The sequence below is a fragment of the Nanorana parkeri genome, unplaced genomic scaffold (genome assembly GCF_000935625.1).
Source record: "Nanorana parkeri isolate BGI_ZX_2015 unplaced genomic scaffold, ASM93562v1 scaffold815, whole genome shotgun sequence".
NCBI lineage: Eukaryota > Metazoa > Chordata > Amphibia > Anura > Dicroglossidae > Nanorana > Nanorana parkeri.
The window spans coordinates 64,165-85,568 of NW_017307083.1; the positions used below are offsets into that span (position 1 = coordinate 64,165).

Genomic DNA, 21,404 nt, shown 5'->3' on the forward strand with positions numbered 1-21,404 from the left:
ACAAGTCCTTTATTATTATTATTATTATTATTATTATTTTAAAAAAATCCCCAAAAAGTGTCCAACGATGTAATCCAAAGGTCAATTATGCCGCCCAGCACTGTAGATGCTTGTCACTCATGATGAACGATGCCTTCAACTCGACGGAAAAAAGAGGCCTGTTGAACACCTGCCGTAAAGTGACAGGTCAGGGCCGAATGTAAACAAATGGGCGGAGCGAGTCGTGGCGTCACAACTTGCTCCTATCATTTGTTTTCATTACACGCCAGCTTACTGTCCTCAAATGGGCAGAGCAAGTCCTGTGACCACCTAATCTCCCACTACCCAATTATGAAACCTAAACTCCAGGCACAAACGCATATTAATGCAGCTCTGTATACATTAGAATTGATATCAATGTCAAAATGTTTTTAAGCTATTTCAAATGCTGAATAGATCACTTACAATGGATGCTGGGTGTTTAAATGGGTTGGCTTCCTGCAGATTCAACTGGACCTGATATAATGTTTACTCCCTTGCAGAGTCCTATGGAGCCACCCTTGTGTGTGCTTGTAAGCTGTGTATATCTCCACAAACACACAGGCACAGCAAGGAACTCACTCCTTCCTGTTCCCCTCTTCTCCCTTCTCCATGCTAGTAGATGGGCAGTAGCTGGAGACTTTTCTGTCCCTTGTGATCTTGTATTGCACAGGAAGTTCAGGGAAGCCGAGCTGAGAGAGTGGGAGTCAGCTGTTTGCAAACATGTTGATGACTAAGTGCTTGGGCAACCATTTAAAGAAATAATTTCCTGGGCAATGCATCTTTTTATTTGATTTTTTTTATAGTTTAATATCACTTTAATACATCCAATAGATTCAGGTACTTGCACTGCCTGCGTTTACAAAAATACATTTGAAGTATTAGCCTCTTGCAGACTCCTATACAACAGAGCTCAGACTGGTAGAGGGAATCAGTCAGTTGTGCTGCAGTGCTTGTGCTAACAAGGAACATGACTATAGTAGGAGAGAGCAGAGTGCCAGAGAGATGAGCTTATCAGTCTGCTGCTTCTCTTTTACTGTCTGATCATAGGGGAGGGTGGAGGCTCTGCAAGGCTGTGCGGCGTGGCAATGTTGTGTAAATCCCAACTGGGTAGCTAGAAGTACAAATCCTTGGCCAGGTAAACTACTCCTGTACAGTATGTAATTCATCTATGCATTTAGTTGTTTACCTGAAGTTCAGCTTTAAAGTTAGACGGAAGCTAGCAGCTAGATTTTAGGCCTGGTTCACACCTGGACCTTTTTTACGCTTGCAAAATTGCGCAGAGCACACATTTCAATGCAAGTCAATGGCGGCTGTTCACATCTAAGCGTTGCGTCAGGCAACACTTAGATGTGAACACTTAGATCAAAAAAATGTGAACGCTTAGATAAAAAAAGCCGACGTTTCGGGACCGCGCAGGGTCCCTTCCTCAAGGCAGAAAGACATGTCATGTCACGTCATGTCACGTCACGCCTTTCTGCCTTGAGGAAGGGACCCTGCGCGGTCCCGAAACGCCGGCTTTTTTTGATCACTGTGACGTCTTTGTCCAATTAAAGGGACATATTCAACTTTACTACTGAGTGCTGGTGATCTGCTTTTTTTGTTCTGTGTTTGCCTGGCGCCATCCGTGGTTATCACTACGAGCACCATCTCTCTTGTTGGCCGGGACTGCTGTAAGGTGTGCGGAGGGCTCCCCCATGGATTAACATTTAAAACTGGACACCTAGCCATAATGGCCCTTTCACACGGGTGCCTATCAATTCCGATCCACATACCTGTGATATCCGTGTCCATCCAGTTTTTTCCCTCCATCTTGTGATGTTGGGGAAAAAACTGGACTTACTGCACCCCATGTTGGTCTGTGGGGAGTCAGATGTAAACGAAAGTGTCTTTACATCAGATTACACCCAATCCATCACGATCAGGTCCGCCAAAATGTTCCGTTCCACTTGGTTTTTCAGTGCTGGACAGAGTGGGAGGTAATCGGATGTAAATTGACACCGGTCCATTTAGATCTGACTGCCTATAGACTGACATTGGACTTCCAATTGGATCCTCCTGAAGAACTGACAGCGGACCTGACTGGACTGTGCGTGTGAAATAGGCCTTCGTTTCCATTCCCCTTGTGCAGAATTTAAAAAAGAAAATAAACTTTTAACAATTGAAAAACCTCGGTTCCATTGACACTCCAAGAAAAGAAAAAGGCCCTAAGTATGTATAAAATCTATAGCCGGGGGATAATGAATAGGTACGGGCCACCTTCTGATTGCTTCCCATAGGCTGCTACATATTTTGTATTTGTAGCTATTAAAAGCAACCTATTGACACAAGGAAACCTATTTATTACAGTGTAATACATATTAACTGAATTACATAAACTATGTTGCACTTTGCTTACTGTGCACAGTGTATGCGGATAATTGCATGCCTAGCTATGATTTAACCCTGTATATGTGTTGCAGAGGCCAATCCAATAGTCACATGTGATTTCACCTTCAAAGCCCCGACACTGAAGGATCAGGAGTGTGAGAGGCAGGTAGCCTCAGCTAATCTTTCTAAATGTGGTGATCTTTATTTAGATCAAGGTATAGGAGATGCCCTCTAAGCTATATATACAATGCTGGGTACATGCTTAATATAGATACAGACTACTCATGCTGTGATGGCCTGTATATTAGAAACAGCTGCGTGCGGCAGTTAGTTTCCCTGCAGAAGTTTATTTTCCAGCAATCGCTTTCCCTTTAAACCAGTTTTGTTCCTTTTGGTTGATATCTTTAGTGTTCATACTGGTTATTGTCAGATGATACTGGAACACATTGGGCAAGCACGCCTTTGGCAATAATAGTTAAAGTGGAATTAAAGTCTTTCTTTTTCTGGCATATATCTACTGCTAGGAAGCAATATATATAAGACCCATGATTGAAAAAAATTAAAAAGTAGGCCGTGAAGGAGGAAGTGTGCGGGCGCATGTGCAGTAGAGCGGAGGGAATGACAGTGAATGGACGCAGCCAGGAGCGTGCATGCTGGATAGACACCGTGGGGCACGAGGAGTCTGCGTTTGATCAGAGACCGGCACCAGTGCTGGAGGGACTGCTGGAAAGGAGTGGCATGAACAAGGTAAGTGCTTACAGCACCTATAGGCGACTGAGCTGTTTTTGCGTGTTTTAATTTGCGCAACTGTTCTTTGAGAACTGCGCAGTTATCAATACATAGAGATGTCTATGGGACCCAAAACGCGCAACAACCGCCTGAAAATAGCTCCTGCTCCTTTTTGCCATACCGGCGATTTCCTCCATGTGACAAACCACAAAGGTGTGAACAGCCTCCATTGACTTCAATGCGAATCTGTGTTGAGACTCAATCCGGGCGATAAATCACTTAGGTGTGAACCTAGCCTCAGGCTCTCTTTTCATCCCTGTTATAGGTGAAAATATTTGTTTTAAAGCAGAGGTTCAGTGTTTTTAAAGGAGAACTATGAGGTGAGTGCTTTTCACTCACCTCATAGTTCTAGCCGACCTGTGACAATGAGACTGTCACAGGTCGGCTTAGTAGATCGGGAGGTGAGCGAACACATACCGGCGCTCGCTCACCTCTCGATCCTGTCACGGCTCTCTGCCGTGACAGGGGAGTGGCTGGATTCCCCCCTCTCCGCTCCGATCGGCCAGCGCTGACTGGCGGAACGGACAGGGGAGGGGGCGGGTACAGCTGGCTCTGTCTCTAGATAGGCAGAGCCAGCTGTCAGTCACGCAGCTGGGCGTATCCCGGCACAATTGTTGGGATCCGCTTCAGCTGCGGCGTCTCAGTATACCGCGAGCTACAGCTCGCGGTATACTGAGCCTAGGGTGACGGGAGGACGCTAGTTTGTGTCCTCCCGTTACCCTAAGGAGAACTATGGGGAAAAGCCCTAACCCCATAGTTCTCCTTTTTAAAGCTGAATTCCAGTATTAGTAATTATTGTCGACAATTACGAATACATGTGTCTCTTTAATATTTGCTTATACTAGAGCTCAGCTTTAAACACGGTAGACTTCTGCTGTAAAAACAAATATTTGAGTGTTTCTTCCAGATCTGTGCAATGATCCAGTGTGACGCTTTTTCTCTGTTCAGGAGCTTCCTGTAATAAAGACTGGTCACTGCTGTTCTCTTTCATTGTCCAGGGTGACTGGTCTTCTCTCCATCCTCTTCTGCAGTTTTCCTCTAGTGGGTGGAGCCTGTTGGGTCCCTCACACAGCTCTGCTTTGTGCACAAGTTATGTGCAGCACAGTGATGATGTTACTGCTTTTATATGGTAAAATCTGGGTTTACAAAGGTGTTTGGTGCACCCAAAGTGGATTATATCCTCTGTGGCTATTGGGGAGTATATTTCAATTTAACATTTTGTGATTGGAGTCCAGCTTTAAATCCCTAAGCCCCCCATTATGCGTGCATAAATGTTTTCCAAGGGTCTTCTGGCTGGTGTGATGATATTTTGGATCCTTTCCGATTCTCGGTGGTAGCAGGGCGCCTCCTGGAACGATAAGTGAGCATCTCCTCCACTGGTAGCTGCACCGAATGCGGCTTACAGGTTGATGTATGAGTCCTGTGTATTATAACGTTAAGCCTGGGCTGTGTGATCATGTCACCACAGGTTCCATGACAGCCTGGGCCCACAGGAAGTGGGTTGAAAATGTTGGGATGGAGAGCATCATTAGACCAGTATTTAAAGCAGAACCCCGGGCAAATTAAATCTTAACCCTTGCGGTGGGGGTAGCCCTGCCTTGCAAGGGTTAAGTGCCCATTTTGCCTATGGAGATAAAAAAAAAAAAAGCAAAATTGAACTGGCTGGCACTTAGACTGCTCTCTTCCGCCTCGCTCCCCCTCCTACCCATCACGTTCTATGCAGAGTGTAGAGAACGTGAGGACGCTGAGGGACATACAGTTGCTGGAGCAGAGGAGGAGACAGGCTGCAGGGAGCACAGTAGGAGGCAGCCGGGATAGAAGTTCAGATGAGTAAAAATGTTTTTTTTTTTTTTTTTTAAGCTCCCTAGATAAAACAAACACCTAAAACCCTTGCAGTGCAGGGTAGCCACACTGCAAGGGTTAAGATTGTATTTGTCCGGAGTTCTGCTTTAAGAAGTAAATTGCATCATGATTCTGCAGGTTCAAAACACCAAAGGTCTCTTTAATGAACTCTGCAAAAATCTGCTTTGTGGCCCCATCACCATAAAATGCATTCTATAACTGCATAGGTATGGTGGATCATGCTTACTGCTGTCGCTAGGACACTGCGTGTGATTTGCAAGCTTGTTTGTTGGCATATTGGATCACAATAAAAGATTAAAGGTACATAAATCTAACAAATGGTGTATTTATATATGAATAGGCCGGCTTCATTTCTGAGCTGAATGCACATGGACTGTGTTTACTCTGCGTGCAGGGATCAATGATCATTGTACTATCCGCACGTGCCTGTTGACTCAAGCAGAAAACTGATTGTATTATTCTCACGATTTGACCTATTGTCCTGTAGAGCGCGTTCTGCTGTTACATTAGAAAATGTTCTGTTAGTGTTTTAGTTTTCTCTATTGTATGTAGCTCCATGTGAGCAATTTTCATCTGCAGAGATTAGTGCAATCCAAGGGTTCCATGCTCACAGATGTAATAGAAAGCAGCATTTCCAAATAACTACCTAATCATTTCACTGCTATTTGTACCTACACTGCACAGAAACGCTGATAAATAGATGTACCTGTGCCCAGATAATGCACACTAATATATATATATATATATTAGTGTGCATTATCTGGGCACAGGTACATCTATTTATCAGCGTTTCTGTGCAATAAATAAAATAAATCCTAGTTCATTTTATTACTTCATTGCTGTGCTGTATAATTTTAAAAAATATAACAGGTGTAATATACACAATACGAGAAGGTCAGATTAAAAAAACAAAACCTAGCATACAATTACTTAGAAGAAGATGGATAAGAACAAGAGAAGAATGAAGTTTGCAGTATGACAAATCCAATCGTAAGTCAATGGTACAGAAAAATGACAACAGAACCCCCCGAAAAACCTCAGGCCATCAAGGCAGTTGAGGATATCTGGCCAATGCTGTACAGGGTGAGGCATGATGTGCGGGGGCCTCTCCTGAATGGCAGCATATATAAATACTTTAGGTGTGGAGATTATGTTTCTGAAGTCATTTCCTGCCTCTCAGCTTTTCATGCATTTGTGACCTTCACAGGAGCGCAGGAGTTGAGCAAACATGTAAGGCAGACACTGTGCCTGTCTGATAATCCTGGGTGTCTTGGGTCATAAAGCTCAGGACATTCTTGTACATAGGTGACAAACCTGTCTGTGGCTACATGTTTGTCCACCATGTTTAGAGGACACGGCCAAGGTTACCAATGTGCAATTGAAAACGCCCCTTTTCCATAAAGCAAGTTCTGATCTGCTAATGGTGGAAACAAGCCCTAAAACAGGAAGTCAGGACCAGTGCTGAGGAGACCAGCTGTTTCTGCAGGAAACTAAAACTTTTAAAGATGAAGAAGCAGCATCCATTGTAAGTGAGCTCACCAGCATTTGAAATGGCTTAATATCCTTTTGACTTTAATATCACTTTAAAAAGAAACCATTATTCACCTATGTAGCTATGGGAATTGTGGAGAAATTAATCTTCAGATTTCACAACACTGATTTCTTTGTTTTTCTTCTTTTTACTTTCTATTGCATCAGAATCTTGGCAGCCTGCCAGCCCTAATGTAAACACACAGCAGGTGTATGCATGTTTTTGCACGTTTGTCGTGCATAGGTTAGCCCATTTTTTTCAGTGCGCTGCCCTTGGATAATGAAGTTCATGGACCTTTTGTGAGATGCAAGCTTTGAAAGTTTTGTAGCCGTGCAATTTGTGCACCTTTTGTTGTGTCTTTGCACCGCAAGCGCAACGTGTGTAAATGGAGGCTTAATCGGAACTTAAAGGAGAACTATGAGGTGAGTAAAAATCACTCATCCTCATAGTTTGAGCCGACCTGCGACAATGAAACCGTCACACGTCGTCTCTATAGAACGGGAAGTGAGCCAACATTTACAGTTGCTCGCTTTCCGATCATTTCCCTGCAGAGAGCGCTGACTGGAGGAACGGGAGGGGGAGGGCACAGCTGGCTCTACCTCTAGATAGGCAGAGCCCGATGTCAATCAGCTGGGTGAATCTCGACAGTATTGTCAGGATCCGTCCCGGCTGCGGCACTCTCAGTATATAGTGAGCAGTAGCCCGCTATGTACTCAGTTCTGGGTTAGGGGAGGACGTTAGTATATGTCTTGCCATGACCCTAAAGAGAACTATGGGATAAAAAGATAACCCCATAGTTCTCCTTTTAAGAATCTTTGAAATTTAAAGGAGAACTATGGGGTTAAGGCTTTTCCCCATAGTTCTCAGGGTAACGGGAGGACACAAACTAGCGTTCTCCCGTCACCCTAGGCTCAGTATACCGAGGGCTGTAGCTCGCGGTATACTGAGACGCCGCAGTATACCGCTAGCTGCTGCTCGCGGTATACTGAGACGCCGCAGCTGAAGCGGATCCTGACAATTATGCTGGGATCCGCCCAGCTGCGTGACTGACAGCTGGCTCTGCCTATCTAGAGGCAGAGCCAGTTGTACCCGCCCCCTCCCCCGTCCGTTCCGTCAGTCAGCGCAGGCGGATCGGAGCGGGGAGGGAGGAATCCTTCCCCTTGCCTGTCACAGCAGAGAGCCGTGACAGGATCGAGAGGTGAGCGAACGCCGGTATGTGTTCGCTCACCTCCCGATCTACTGAGCCGACCTGTGATAGTCTCATTGTCACAGGTCGGATAGAACTATGAGGTGAGTGAAAAGCACTCGTATCATAGTGCTCCTTTAATTTCCTATGCTTCTCTGCTCCATCTAGTGGCCATATTGCGGTATTAAAAGATGACATTAGAAAATACATTAGACTTTTAGAAAAAATATAACATGAACAATCGTTTTGCGCATCCGTTCGCACAGAATGAACATTCACAGAGGCTCACAGGGCCAATGGCTCTGCAGATTTGTTTATAAATAGACCCCATAAAAACTATTGATACAGATCAGTAATCAACCCCAGCCTTTCACTTCTAAAACTGTAGCTTGTCCGGCCTTTTGACCTTCAAATTCTGCCGGTAAATCAATGGCTTTTGCTGAGTTCCCTGAATAACTTCCGCAAGTGTCCAGCTGGTTGTTTTTGACTTATTTTTATTCATGTCAGCTTTTCCTCCCCAGGTGGTTCCCTTACAAAGTTGGCATATTATTCTACTGTTCAGCATAAGGTAGCCAAGGTCAGGTCTTTCGATCACACAGGAAAGGTAAGCGGTTTTCTTGTTTCATTCTCACGTTATGCGATTGTTGAGATTTGCACGTTTTTCTTATGTGGCTGCAGAAGCACAAACAACCTATGCATCAGTCAGATCAGAGATTTAACCACTTCAGTACCGGCATGGTACACCCCCTTCATTACCAGGCCATTTGTCAGTTTTCAGCACTGTGCTAAGCTAAGTTTGGCTTAGAGTTCAGAAATAAAGAAACATGCTGGTATTGATGGGGTTACAACATGGAGCTTGGTAATAGTGCAAAAGATACAATTAATGTACAGGTCATAGACAAAGGAGGCGGGGTGAAAAGGTTAATGTACAGGTCGCATGCAGTGAGAGGATGGAGAGAAAGAGGTTAATGTATAGATGTTCAGGGAGGTGAAAGGGTTAATATACAGGTCAGAGCATAGACAGAATGGATCTAACATCAGTAGGAGGGGAGGGGGGGTTAAACGGGTTAAAATGATTCAAAACTTTATATATTCATTTTGCTGCTACTGCAGCTTGTTTTCACTAGTAAGTAATGAATGGATGACTCGCTTTACATTCCCCTGACTCTGATGTAAGGGGAGTGATTGGCATTGTAAACATTGCCATGTGATAACCAGTTTGCTAAAAGTTTTAGCAAACTTGTATATCTTCGTGGCGCCATCCGTGGTCGTAGTGAGCACCCACCAGGTTTCAAGGAACATCCTACAGCGGTAGGGAGTGCAGCAAGACACCTATATATTATTATTGTTGTGATAACCAGGACACAGGGCCGGTCCAATTGGTCTGTGTGTAAAGCCGTGGCTCTTTGCCATCCTGACAGCGGGAGCTGCAGTGGCTGTGCACACACAAATGTTCACGGGAGGGTGTATAGGTAAGTCCTCCCAAAACAATGCACCAGTGGACTGGCCATTTTAATACAGTGGCCAGTCTGCAGGTGGTTAAAGCTATACTCCAGGCACAAAACATTCATTTTGAATATGTTCCCCTAGTGGCCACAAAACAAGAAAAAACTAATGCAGCCAGCACATTGTATATAAACGTAATCTGTTATTAAGTCATTTGCTAGGAATTATTCTGTAAGTTTATGTCCTGTATTTTTTATTTTTTTGTTCCTCAAAGGACGCAGATCAAAAACTATTATATGAAATTTCTGAGCAAGAAGAAATCACAGCCCGACTCCACTTTATCAAATTTGAAAACACATACATAGAAACCTGCCTGGACTTTATTAAAGTGCATTTAGTGAATACAGAGACAAAAGTTATCAAGGCGACAGGAGGAGGAGCCTACAAGTTCAAAGACCTCATAGAGAAAAAATTGGGATTGAAGTGAGTATTGCCGCAGAAAATCTCTCTGAGAAATACTTAATTTGTTAAGCTGCTGTGTGATTTGTATTTGAACGTGTCTTTACATTGCTATAAAATCATTCCATGGGACTCTGAAAATGTTTGTTGCCTGGCTTTCCCTGCCTTGAAGCTAATATCGAGGTTGCCATTGCTGACCATCTGGAGTGCTTGTTGCCTGGCTGTCATGCTGACCCTCTGGCTTCAGTACTCTGAGACATTTTGGCCAGAACTAGTATGCTGATAAGGAGTTAATTTCTCTTAATACATTGTGTACTTTAAAGAAGCCTTTTCATTATATTATTAGTATCAGCAGCAACCTTCCCATAATATTATGTATCAAGTTACCTTGTTTTGTGCAGAAAGCAGAACCCCCGCACTGCAAGGGATAAGTGCTCGTTTTGGTCTAGGGAGGAAAGTAACAAAGTTATACTCACCTAATCCTCTGAGCCAGCTTACTCTAAAGGTGCCCATACACCGTACGATAATCGTGGGAAATCCCGCGATCGTACGATAATCGCAAAGTGTTTGGAAGGTGTGCGACCCTTTCTACTGTGCGAACGCATGTCTTCCGTCGAACAAGCAGGCTTGAAAACCCACCGAGATTCTCGGCGGGTTAGTGGCGTGCTTGTTCGACAACTGCCCGTTCAGCATTGCAGTCATCGGAAGCCCGCCCCTCAGTGGGGCGGGCTTGCGATGATTGCAAGTACGATCTGCCTGTCCAAGATGGGCAGATCGTACGTTTTTTAAAATTACTTTACAACCCTCGCAAGACCAGTCTTGCGAGGGTTATACAGTATATGGCCACCTTTTAAAGCTGCCCATACACAATGATCTTTCACTTTCCTTTGTCCTGCCATTGAACCCCCATTCGATTTCCGCTCGAATACCCCATCATGCACAATCCGATTTATCGTTCATTACCAATACTAAGTGGCGGAATTTCATCGATCATCAGAACGGATTTTCGTTTGCGTATGTGCAGCGTTCATGTTGCAATTCTCCCCCCCACCCCCCTTACGAAGACGCCAGTAATCCATCAATTTTCATAAGATTGCAAAAAAAAATTCCAGCCTCACAATTTGAACAAATTCATCCAGTTGTACAGTAATTGTGATCACTTCCCATGAACTGGCCTATTGTACCAAAACCAGATCGCATTCCATCTCTGAACGATTATCGCAAGGTGTATGGGCACCTTTTAGAGAGATCCCTGGAGCCTCTCTCCCTCTCCCTACGTAATCACATTCTATACACTATGTATAGGACTTAAGGACAGTGAGGGACATTCCATTGCTGCATTGGAGAAAGAGACAGGCTGCATGGAGCTTTGTCACATTCGGCCACCTCTGAGGATCGGGTGAGTATAACTTTGTTATTTTCAGCCCTAGATCAAAACGAGCAGTTACCTCTTGCAGTGCGGGGGTTGCCTTACTTCAAGGGTTAATTAAGAAAAAAAAAATACCCGGAGTTCTTCTTTAATCACCCTGTAATTACTGATCTTATTATGGTGCATTTCTGTTAACAGACACTGAATGCCTCATGCCATGCTCATTCTGTAGATGAAATAGCATGAGACGTTCAATACTGCTAAGCAGATTTTTAGTGGTTGACAGTAGTTGCCAATGGGCAGACGCCATATTTATAAGTTAATCGTCAAGTATAATAATCAGTCTTTATTTACAGAATATGTAAACATACTTTGACATATAAACTGGCTGGGTTGTTGATCATTCACTTTGACTGCACAGTCAACAGGTTATGCCAGTCATATCACGAAAGGCATTCATTTGTATGACCTTGCAGTCAGTAAACTATGGCTCGTTCCAATGGCTAAAATATGAAGGGATTAAAAAGGGAAACTTGCAGCAAAATCTAAAACTGGCCACACATATTACTCTCTGAGATTGAGAAGTTTTAGTTCAATTTTCCTTATACTTGCCAATAAGTGACATACAGGGCCTTTCCTCAGTCCATTTATTTCATACCCTGTCAGGTAAGCCATCGCACTATGTAGCTGTAGGTTAATCTAACAAAGATTGTACAGTTTTCTTTACCTTGCCAAGAACTACATGAAAAAGTGGCCTTTCCCAATCCATTCAATGTATTCCCTATCAGGTAAACCCTCCTACTTTATGGCTGTAGGGTAATCTGGTGTAGATTTGTACAATTAACTCTGTACCTGATGGCTAACCACTTATTTTGTTGGCATGTACTGTTTCTGCAGGAATGTGCACCTAAGTGTCTACTTAGAATGATTATTTGCATATCTATAGATTACCTCCCCCCGCCATGAGGCCTGCCACTACCAGAATGGTGCAGGATGTACTTACCATTCCTTTACTATCCCACGGTTATGTGGAGGAACATGTGACATACATCAGCACCAGGCCAATCAGCAATGTCACAGAGGAGTTCATAGTAAGGGGTACGACTTTGGTAACTTTTCTCTAACGCATTACCTTTCACTCCCCGGAGCCGAACAGAGTAGTGGGGTGCAAGAAAGGAATCTAAGGACTTGCTTTTCTGGAGGTCTGAAATAGTGAATCTGTTGCTTTTTCCTTCATTTGTAAATCACAGATTTACTTTAAGGAGACCCTTTCACTTTTCCTATTCATGGTAAAGAGACTATATCGGTGAGAAGGCCCCAAACCACTGATACCTTTCAAGTGATCTCCTGCCACTCATTCCTCCATGGCAGCCACCACCAAAATAGCCAGTGTTGGTTGGCTTTGAACACTGTGACATGGGAAGAGGTCCCAAGCTCCCCCTAAGAAGCACAGGGCATTTTGTCTGCTGAGTTAGGAGCAGTGGGGAATTGCTGGAGATGTAGCAGGTGGAAGCTTTTCACAGATGTTGTCACTTTGCCATAAATAAGAAAAATAAACAGTGCACATAAAGAGAAAGTAGTAGTGAGCGGTCTTTACTACAGGACGTTCCTGCGCAGAGGAAAGGTTTCACACTAGGTTATGGCACAGATATGAAGCTCTCATGGGCAGGGCCCTCCTTGCCATTTGTCTTGACTGGTATTGTAACTGTAATGTCCTGCTATTGTAAAGCGCTGTGCAAACTGTTGGCGCTAAATAAATCCTGTATAATAATAATAATAATAATAATAATAATAATAATAATAATAATAATAATAATTTGGAAAGTACACAAAGCACTCCCAAGATTCAAGTAAAAATACCCATGCCTCTTGTATTTAGTATTTGCTTATCTCGGAGTTCAGCTTTAAATAACCTCAAGGGTTATTCCATCCAGTTGCATAATGGTTTCTTTTTAGATGGCTGCACCTTTCAACAGTTTTCAGTGTGCAGCCAAGGGAGTTCTCTCTTCCTTTTTGATTTGATGCCTTAGTGTTTGTAAACTGGAACAGTTGTTGAACAGGAAGTTCTGTTGATAATACTATGGAAGGAATTGTGCATCTTAGCACTTTGCAAGAGGAAACTATGTTTAAGGGGCAGGAAATTAAATTGTCTAATGTGTTTATAGCTTTGTACATGTATTTATAGATTTGTTGCCAAGCGTAGCATTGACTTGTTTTTCTCCTCTTCTAGAGTGGATAAGGAGGATGAAATGACCTGTCTTATAAAGGGCTGTAATTTTGTACTGAAAAATATACCTCACGAAGCTTTTGTCTATGTCAAGCACGCAGATCCTGAGTTTCGATTTCAGACCACTCATCCAAACATCTTCCCATATTTATTAGTTAATATAGGTTCTGGGGTATCTGTAGTCAAGGTGAGTTTTATTTGTTTTATTAGCAGCAAAAGTGTAACGTTTCTCTTTGTTCATTACTGCAAAGATTTCTATAGGACATTTACTTTGACTGATCTGATCACTTTGTCAAAGTGTGTGTGTGTGTGTGTGTGTGTGTCCGTCCTTCCTCATGGGCTCATCAGGATCCCCCTCCTGATTGGAACAGTGTCTGCCCAGTTTTTTTTTCTCTTCTCCATAGCACTAAAACTGCGGACCCCATGCTGGTCTATGGAGAATCGGATGTAAACAGACATGTGTCAAACATGAGCGTGTTTACATCAGATTACCCCCAATCTGGCATAATCGGGTCTGGCGAAACAGATCTCTGATCAGTTTGTTTTCACGGACCTGGCTGGAGTTGGGGGTAACCAGGTGTACACCCGGCTGCCCATAGACTAGCATTGGGCATCCGATGGGGGCTGCTTGAAAAAATGACAGGTGGACCACCCGTGTGAAAGGAGCCTTAACTGGATATGTAAACTTAGCCACAGCTGTCTTGAATTGTGTACTGATGTTTATTAAAGGAGAACTATGAGGTGAGCGCTTTTCACGCACCTCATAGTTCTATCCGACCTGTGACAATGAGACTGTCACAGGTCGGCTCAGTAGATCGGGAGGTGAGCGAACACATACCGGCGTTCGCTCACCTCTCGATCCTGTCACGGCTCTCTGCCGTGACAGGGGAGGGGCTGGATTCCCCCCTCCCCGCTCCCATCCGCCAGCGCTGACTGGCGAAACGGACGGGGGAGGGTACAGCAGGCTCTGCCTCTAGATGGGAAGAGCCAGCTGTCAATCACGCAGCCGGGCAGATCCCGACACAATTGTCGGGATCTGCTTCAGCTGCGGCGCCTCAGTATACCACGAGCTGCAGCTTGCGGTGTACTGAGCCTAGGGTGATGGGAGGACGCTAGTTTGTGTCCTCCCGTTACCCTAAGGAGAACTATGGGGAAAAGCCTTAACCCCATAGTTCTCCTTTAAGTATTTTACATTGCAAATATCTTTCCTGATTTTTTTTTTTTTTTTTTTAATATGTTACTCATGGCGCCATTACAATTTCTTTAACCATATTCTGCAATGTCTTTCTTTTTGTGTCAGGTTGAAACTGAGGACAAATTTGAACGGATTGGAGGAAGTTCCATAGGTGGGGGTACTTTCTGGGGGCTTGGAGCTTTGCTCACAAAGACAAAGGTCAGACGTTGCAATAGATTGCGTTATTTTTTTCCTGTTAAGACTTTTGACCCTTTAAACAAAATTCCAAACATCTATAAGGCACATCTTGACACATATTTTTGATGATGATTCAATCTTGCCTATTTAAAATAAACATATTTGTCACCAACAGAGATTTGATGAATTATTACAACTTGCTGCAAAGGGACAACACACGAATGTTGACATGCTAGTGAAGGATATATACGGAGGAGCGTACCAAATTCTTGGGTTAACGGGAGACCTGATTGCCAGCAGCTTTGGCAAGTCAGCCACAACAGACAAAGGTATGAGACGTAAATGGATATCTGTTGCTTAAAACAGGAGTTAGAAGGGTCACATGCTTGCTTCTACTGGTGGGTCTGTTGTTGGAGTACATGTTCAATTACCCTTGCGTACAATCATTGGAATGGATGCACTTTTGAGACCAAGGTCATATTGTGTTGCCATATAACACATTTTTACAGCAGAGATGAGATCTGAAGTTGATGTTTATCAATGGTAGACTGTGTGTGGACAACATAGCACAAAACGTAGGGTGGGCACTTGGCTAGGGCATTGGATTCAGTTAGGGTAAATATTGGGCCAAAGGGTTATGGTTAGGACAAGGGGTTGATAGCAGGAGCTGCATCTGAGCAGATCAATGATAAAAGGTCCATGAGTGCATTACTGCAGAGTAGCTGCTTACGGTCAAGTCAATGCCAACAGTCAGCAAAGGGCTATCTGGATATGTCAGGAAGCAACATTTCTCAGGCTTTGTCCAATAAAGCTTTTGGATTACTATAATACACCTGTTTGCCTTCAAATCAATACATATTTTCACTTTTCCATATCCATCATGTGTCCTTGTCCTACACAGCACTATGCATATGTTTTGGAGGGGAATGTAGTAATATGCCTCAGATGCAGATGCTAATAGGCTTTAGAACCCCTCTCCAGATTCTAAAGGTACCAGCGACATGAGCTAAAACATGAACCAAAAGTAACCTTTTTTTAATGCTGTGGCAAACACCTTCAGTTTCTTTGTTTTTAGGTTTTTCTTTGCCCCATTTTCACACTTAGTCTTCTTAAGGCAAGACCCCTTTGGTTTATAAAACAATTATTTCTGTTTTTGTGTATCTGTTCAGCATGAGAAAAACTCAGAAACACAGGCAAAGCTATAACCATAGCCAAAATGCATATGTATGGTTTATGGATCCCTGGAGAGTGGGAGGGTTCTGAGCCTAGGGAGAACATTTTCCTCCTTGGACTCAGTTTGCTTACATTCAAGTCAGGCACAGCTGCAAAGTTTAGTTGTAAAGCTGAAAATACTCTTGTAAAAAATATGCATAACTTTACTTTTCTAAATGGAGTTTGGTTATTTCAGATGCCGGAGACAAGATTTCTCAGAGTTGTAGAATAGTAATACTCCAATCATAGAGATGTATAGAATGGCTTCTACCGCCCTATAAATTGAACTTTAACTTTTTCAGTTTAGGTTCACGTTAAGAATATTGAATTTTTGTTGTGTACTTAAAACAGCAAATTTAAAATTTATATTTTTGTTTATCTAAATTCTGTAACCCTTCACTTCCTGGGCATATGACCAATGCCAAGAGAATCTTGGGAAACTTCAAGCTGAGCCACTGAAAGGCCAGCTCTGTGTAAATGTCAGCCCATCAAATTACTATGGTGGATACCATTTATCTGATCATTATATTAAAATTATGCTTTAATTGCAAGAACAACCAAACTAGGACTTGTAAGGATGGATCCAACCAAGCACAATTATGTCTGTTACTATATGAGAGCTACAAAGATGAGGAGGTGCAGTGGCTTGCAAATAAGTCGATGCCGGCAGAAAAGTGAGTTAAAGCAAGGGATTGTAGAATTCATTAACGTGAAACTTTACAACATAGTAGCATCTGCCTCCTGTATGCTGTAGTTATGCACTTGGTAGAATTCTTTAAAGAAGAACTCTAGGCATAAATAAATATTCTTATGAGCGCAGTTCTGTTCATTTCTAACACTGGGGATTTAGTTCAGTTTTCTTACCCTTAGCGCTGTGTTTATTATAATTTTTAAACACATAAGGTTTTCCTTTCTCATAGCAGCTTTGGGGGTTAATAGATTTGAGCTATTTCCAGGAGCGCAGACTTTCTTGTTATATAAATATTCTTAACCGGTGCAATGGGGCTTGATATACTAAATCAAATCCTCGCAGCCAGCTGACTATTAGACCGACCCCTTCAGTCTCTCTCCTCCTCCGATCTGGCATTCTAAGGTCCTGTGAGTCATCACGTCCTATACAATGTATAGGACATGAGGACGCTGAAGGTCATCCATTCCAGGGTTTTTCTTTAATCTGTCAGAGTTCACCTTTTGTATTCTTAGGGGGTCTTTAGGTATTTATTACTCTATCCTTGTAGATTCTTGACAACACCTATTTTTAGGGCATTCTGCTTATACAGATGATGCTCTAATAGTTTAGTAGCCATAAAATGACAAATAGCCTGTCATACATGACGTGTACCGGAATACCACAATGTTTGCATTTTTTAATCATAAATTACTTTGGCTTCACACCTTCTCTAGAAGCTTTTGGTAATAGAGGGATCTATGTATCTGTTCAGGTTAATGTTTTGGATCCGGCCAGATATGGGTGTCTTGTGGGAAGATGAAACTGGAAATACTGAATCTGACTTCCCCGTAATTCTCCTTCCAGGAATCTTCCACAATTACATCTGGCATAATTCTTTCTGACTAAGATATTTTTGTGCCATTCTGTTGCATCAATACTTGAGCTTTAGGAATCATTGAGTAGTTTCAGCAGGGCACAAAGCCTTTTAAACTCCCTACTTCTTGTGCCATTTGGGTAGGTGGGATCTTCTCTCAGATGACTGTAAATCTGTCAGAAGCTTGGGCAATGCTTGCTGAGCATATGGTAAAGAAATGTCTTAGCACATAACCTTAATCAATAAGTCGAGAGCTACTGGCACCAAACATTAAAATCTTATTTTTCCCTGTAGTAGTTGAGTTAGACACCCCCTTTTCCATTCCTATACCTCTCTATTGGTTCAGTGATGTTGGCCTTCACAATAAAGGACCTATTTGGAGTTTCAGGCACTGGTAAGGAACAGGCACCAGCTTGACTGTTACAGGAGAAGTCAAGATTTGTACATAGCAAGTACGGGTAATACGTCGCTGACATTTGTTTTGATTTGCAGTTTGCAGTTTTCTCTCAGGGTGACCTCTGCTTGTGCAATTATTTATTCATATGCTCATTTTGAATTGCCCAGGAAGATTCATTTTAAAGTATACTTAAAGCCAAAACTTTTTTGTTTTTTTATTTTTGATTAAGTAGGGGAGGGCTAAAACTGCTTTTTCCTTTTTTTGGGGGGGGCTATCTGTATTTTATTAGGGGGATTTCACTTTTACTTACTCTCCTGTAGTCTCCACCGGAAACAAAAGGATATCTTCTTTTTATGAGAGAAATCCTCTATTAGACAGTTGTGATGTGAACAAGTGTCCCCATTAGGAGATTTCCCCTCTAATGCTGTTCTGGTGGCAATGCGTAAAATTGGATATACCTGCACTTTTATTCCAGGTATCATTCGAGGGCAGGACTATTTTAGGGAGTGAATCTCCCTAAGGAGGACATGCATAGCAATAAGCATGGGAGTGGGTCTAAACCCTCACAACTCTATCCAAAAAATAAATACATGTTTTTGCATCAAGTTATACTTTAAAGTATAGCACCGAAATTACGGCTGCCGAAACATTTCAGCTGAAAATGGCACTATGGGCAAAATGCAGATCGTACAATAACGGCAGAAAATGCTGTGCATCCCTACCTTCTCTCCTCCCCGCTAGGCCTGGCTGCACACTCCGGTCTGTGTACCCTCTGATCCTCGCTGCTCTCCCCCATCTGTGTTGGCAGCAGGGATTGGAGGGGACACAGAGCTCATCCATCTGCTGGTGCCCAGCGGGGAGTAGAGAAGCTGTCGGTAGGCAGAGTAGCGTGGTGCAGGGAGGAGAGAGCTGTCGGGTGGCCGAGTGGGGTGGTACAGGAGGAGAGCTAGGATTATGTGACAGGCGGAGCAGTCAGGATGGAGAGCGGAGCAAAAACTCTCTGCAGTCATTACTGATTGCTGAGTGTTTGTGAATAACTGAGGAATGTCCCCGGTTATGAATGAACCGGAAGTGCTATACATCACTTCCTGTTCATTCATGATTGTGGACATAGTAAATATTTTACTATCTGCTTACTTTATAAATGAACAGGAAGCAGCTCAGTACAGAGGGTTCCTGTCCATTCATTGGCGGGTTTAAGTAATTATTAACTCTCTCCAGATTGTGAATGAACAGGAACCCTCTGTACTGAGAGCTTCTTGTTCATTGAGTGCTGGGGCTGCAGAAAAAGACTGTCCTCAATCTATTTTTCTATTTTAAAAGGAAAATAGGGGACTGTTTAGACCCCTAATATTTCCCCAAAGTCCCCGACAGTAAAGATAAAAAAATAATATTTTTTAAATTTTAAAAAGGTTGAAAAAAAGGTTACTTTCAGTTTTGGTTTGACAAATTTTACAATTTTTTTGGTTTTCGGACAAAAATAAATTTTGGTGCATCCCTACTTTTAAAGGTGTCCGCTGTGGAAGATTCCTGGAAAGGGAATTGCTGGTGAGTCTAATTCAATATTTTTCTTATGTGCCCTAGAATTCTCCAAAGAAGACATGGCAAAGAGCTTACTGCACATGATCAGCAATGACATTGGCCAGTTGGCGTGTCTGTATGCCAAACAGCACAACCTATCTCAGGTGTATTTCGGAGGCTTCTTCATTCGAGGTCATCCTGTCACAATGCACACCATCACCTACAGTATCAACTTCTTCTCTAAGGTGGGACTTGCACTATAATGGTCTCTATAGAGAAATACATATTTTAGGCTGCATCACTGATTTATCACTGTGATGTGACTGATGTGAACATCACTTGCCACAATTGGCATTGTCAGGGTGAATTCTTTTCCATGAGTGATAGAAGCACTTGCCATTATTCACAATCTCCTGGAAGTCTTTAAAACTGAACTTGAGACAGATAGAAATAACACACATGAATACAGTGCTGCATTTTTTGTTATAGAAATTTTGTGTTATAATTTTGTTCACAAACTGTGAAAAAATTAACTTACCCCGGCACCTATAGCATGTCTGAAGTCCCCTCCAGCCCGTGTAGAGGATGTACTGTACACCAGACTTCCCAACCCCGCACTTTGGAATGCTCATAACCCTCCAAAATGGTGAGTGCTCATTGGTCACATGACCACGCTGACCATTAAGAACTGGTCCCTGGCTGAAAGGCACTTCTCATTGGTCAGCGTGGTCAAGCAACTGTGCTGACCAATGTTCACTCGCCATTTGCAAGTGTTCTACGCATTCCATAGTGTGGGGCTGACAAGTCTGGTCTACAGTTCACTACACCAGCTAAGGGGGACTTCAGACGTGTATGGGGCCAGTGGGTAAGCTCACTTTCTCACAAATTGTGAAAAAATTAACTTGCCCTTTTAAATGTGTATTTTTAAAGCAGCTATTGCTAGTATCTAAATTTTATTTGGCAAGAGCAATAGGCTCTTGCTATACTCTATACATCAGCACCCAGAATGGAAGTGGTAGGAGCAGGCCTGGGAGCCTGTCGGGTGTGCTGAATGCTAATGTGCTAACGAAGAACATGCTGATATGAGGATGTTGAAAGGAGGAGAAAGAGTGAGCAGAAAGATGACCTCATTGGACGTCTGTTGCTCTTTCACTGTCCAGCAGGCTGGGGTAGAGAAAATGTCATGTATCCCTCCTACAGTCTATAACTGTAGCAGAAGAAGTGGTGTCATCGACCATGGCTGTGCTGTGTAAATCTCATGACTAGATGGACAAAAATAAAAATACTTTAGCAGGTAAAATGCAAAATGGGTACAAATTGCTACCCAGTAGCTGAGAGCCAAGTTATAATTAAGGAGCCATAGCATATTTGTCTCACTTTTCCTAGCAATTATTGACTAGAGTTCACCATGTGCACACTGCTTTTTGTACATCTGAGTTTTGAGTTACATTGTGGCGGGACCCAACAGTTTTGGGGTCCGTAAGAATTTTTTAAAAACCTATTATGAAGGTTCAGGAGACGCCTGCCCATCTATCTGTGCATGGCGGGAGGGCAAATATTGGTTGCAACTGTGTTATGTGCAATGGCTAGATGCCTGGAACACAGAATTGAGGCATTGGGACATTTCTAAACGCATATAGTGTAATGATTTTAAATGGTATACTTCACACTGTGCGTTTGCCGGCATTTAGATGCATTCAGGTTGCTTACATTTCAGAGAAAAAAAAAATCTGTGCTTCCAGGGGCAGATTAGATCACCCGCACACATCTAAACTCATGTAAATGTAGGTACCCTTAAAACTAATGCTGGAGACTAGTGTGTATGCAGCCTGTGGCTGAGGGCAGACGGGCAACTCTTTTGCTAGCGATCTGGCCGCTGGCGAATTGTTGAACTTGCCAACGGTAGGATCGCCAAGAGGCAGCGTGTTTGTCCCTATAGAATCCTTCTTCCCATAGCTTAGGCAGTGAGATGTCATTCCATTGGGATTCAGCAGCTTTCAGGAAAGCAAAAGAGCAACATCTTGCTGCATCTGACTACAAAGGGACCTATTCCATAGGAACAGACTGCTGTGAGGAGTATACTATATATGGAGCAGAGAG

The 21,404-nt window shown here is 43.0% G+C and overlaps 1 protein-coding gene across 1 annotated transcript in view; it reads left to right on the plus strand.

Moving 5' to 3' along the window:
• The window catches only part of PANK4 (pantothenate kinase 4), a 44,723-nt gene that overhangs the window by 1,340 nt on the left and 21,979 nt on the right, over window positions 1-21,404 (plus strand). Inside the window, exons 2-7 of the mRNA XM_018565128.1 lie at window positions 8,279-8,361; window positions 9,478-9,686; window positions 13,262-13,445; window positions 14,559-14,651; window positions 14,806-14,959; window positions 19,368-19,549. Coding sequence (XP_018420630.1) covers window positions 8,279-8,361; window positions 9,478-9,686; window positions 13,262-13,445; window positions 14,559-14,651; window positions 14,806-14,959; window positions 19,368-19,549 — 905 coding nt within the window. The remainder of the gene's footprint in view (window positions 1-8,278; window positions 8,362-9,477; window positions 9,687-13,261; window positions 13,446-14,558; window positions 14,652-14,805; window positions 14,960-19,367; window positions 19,550-21,404) is intronic.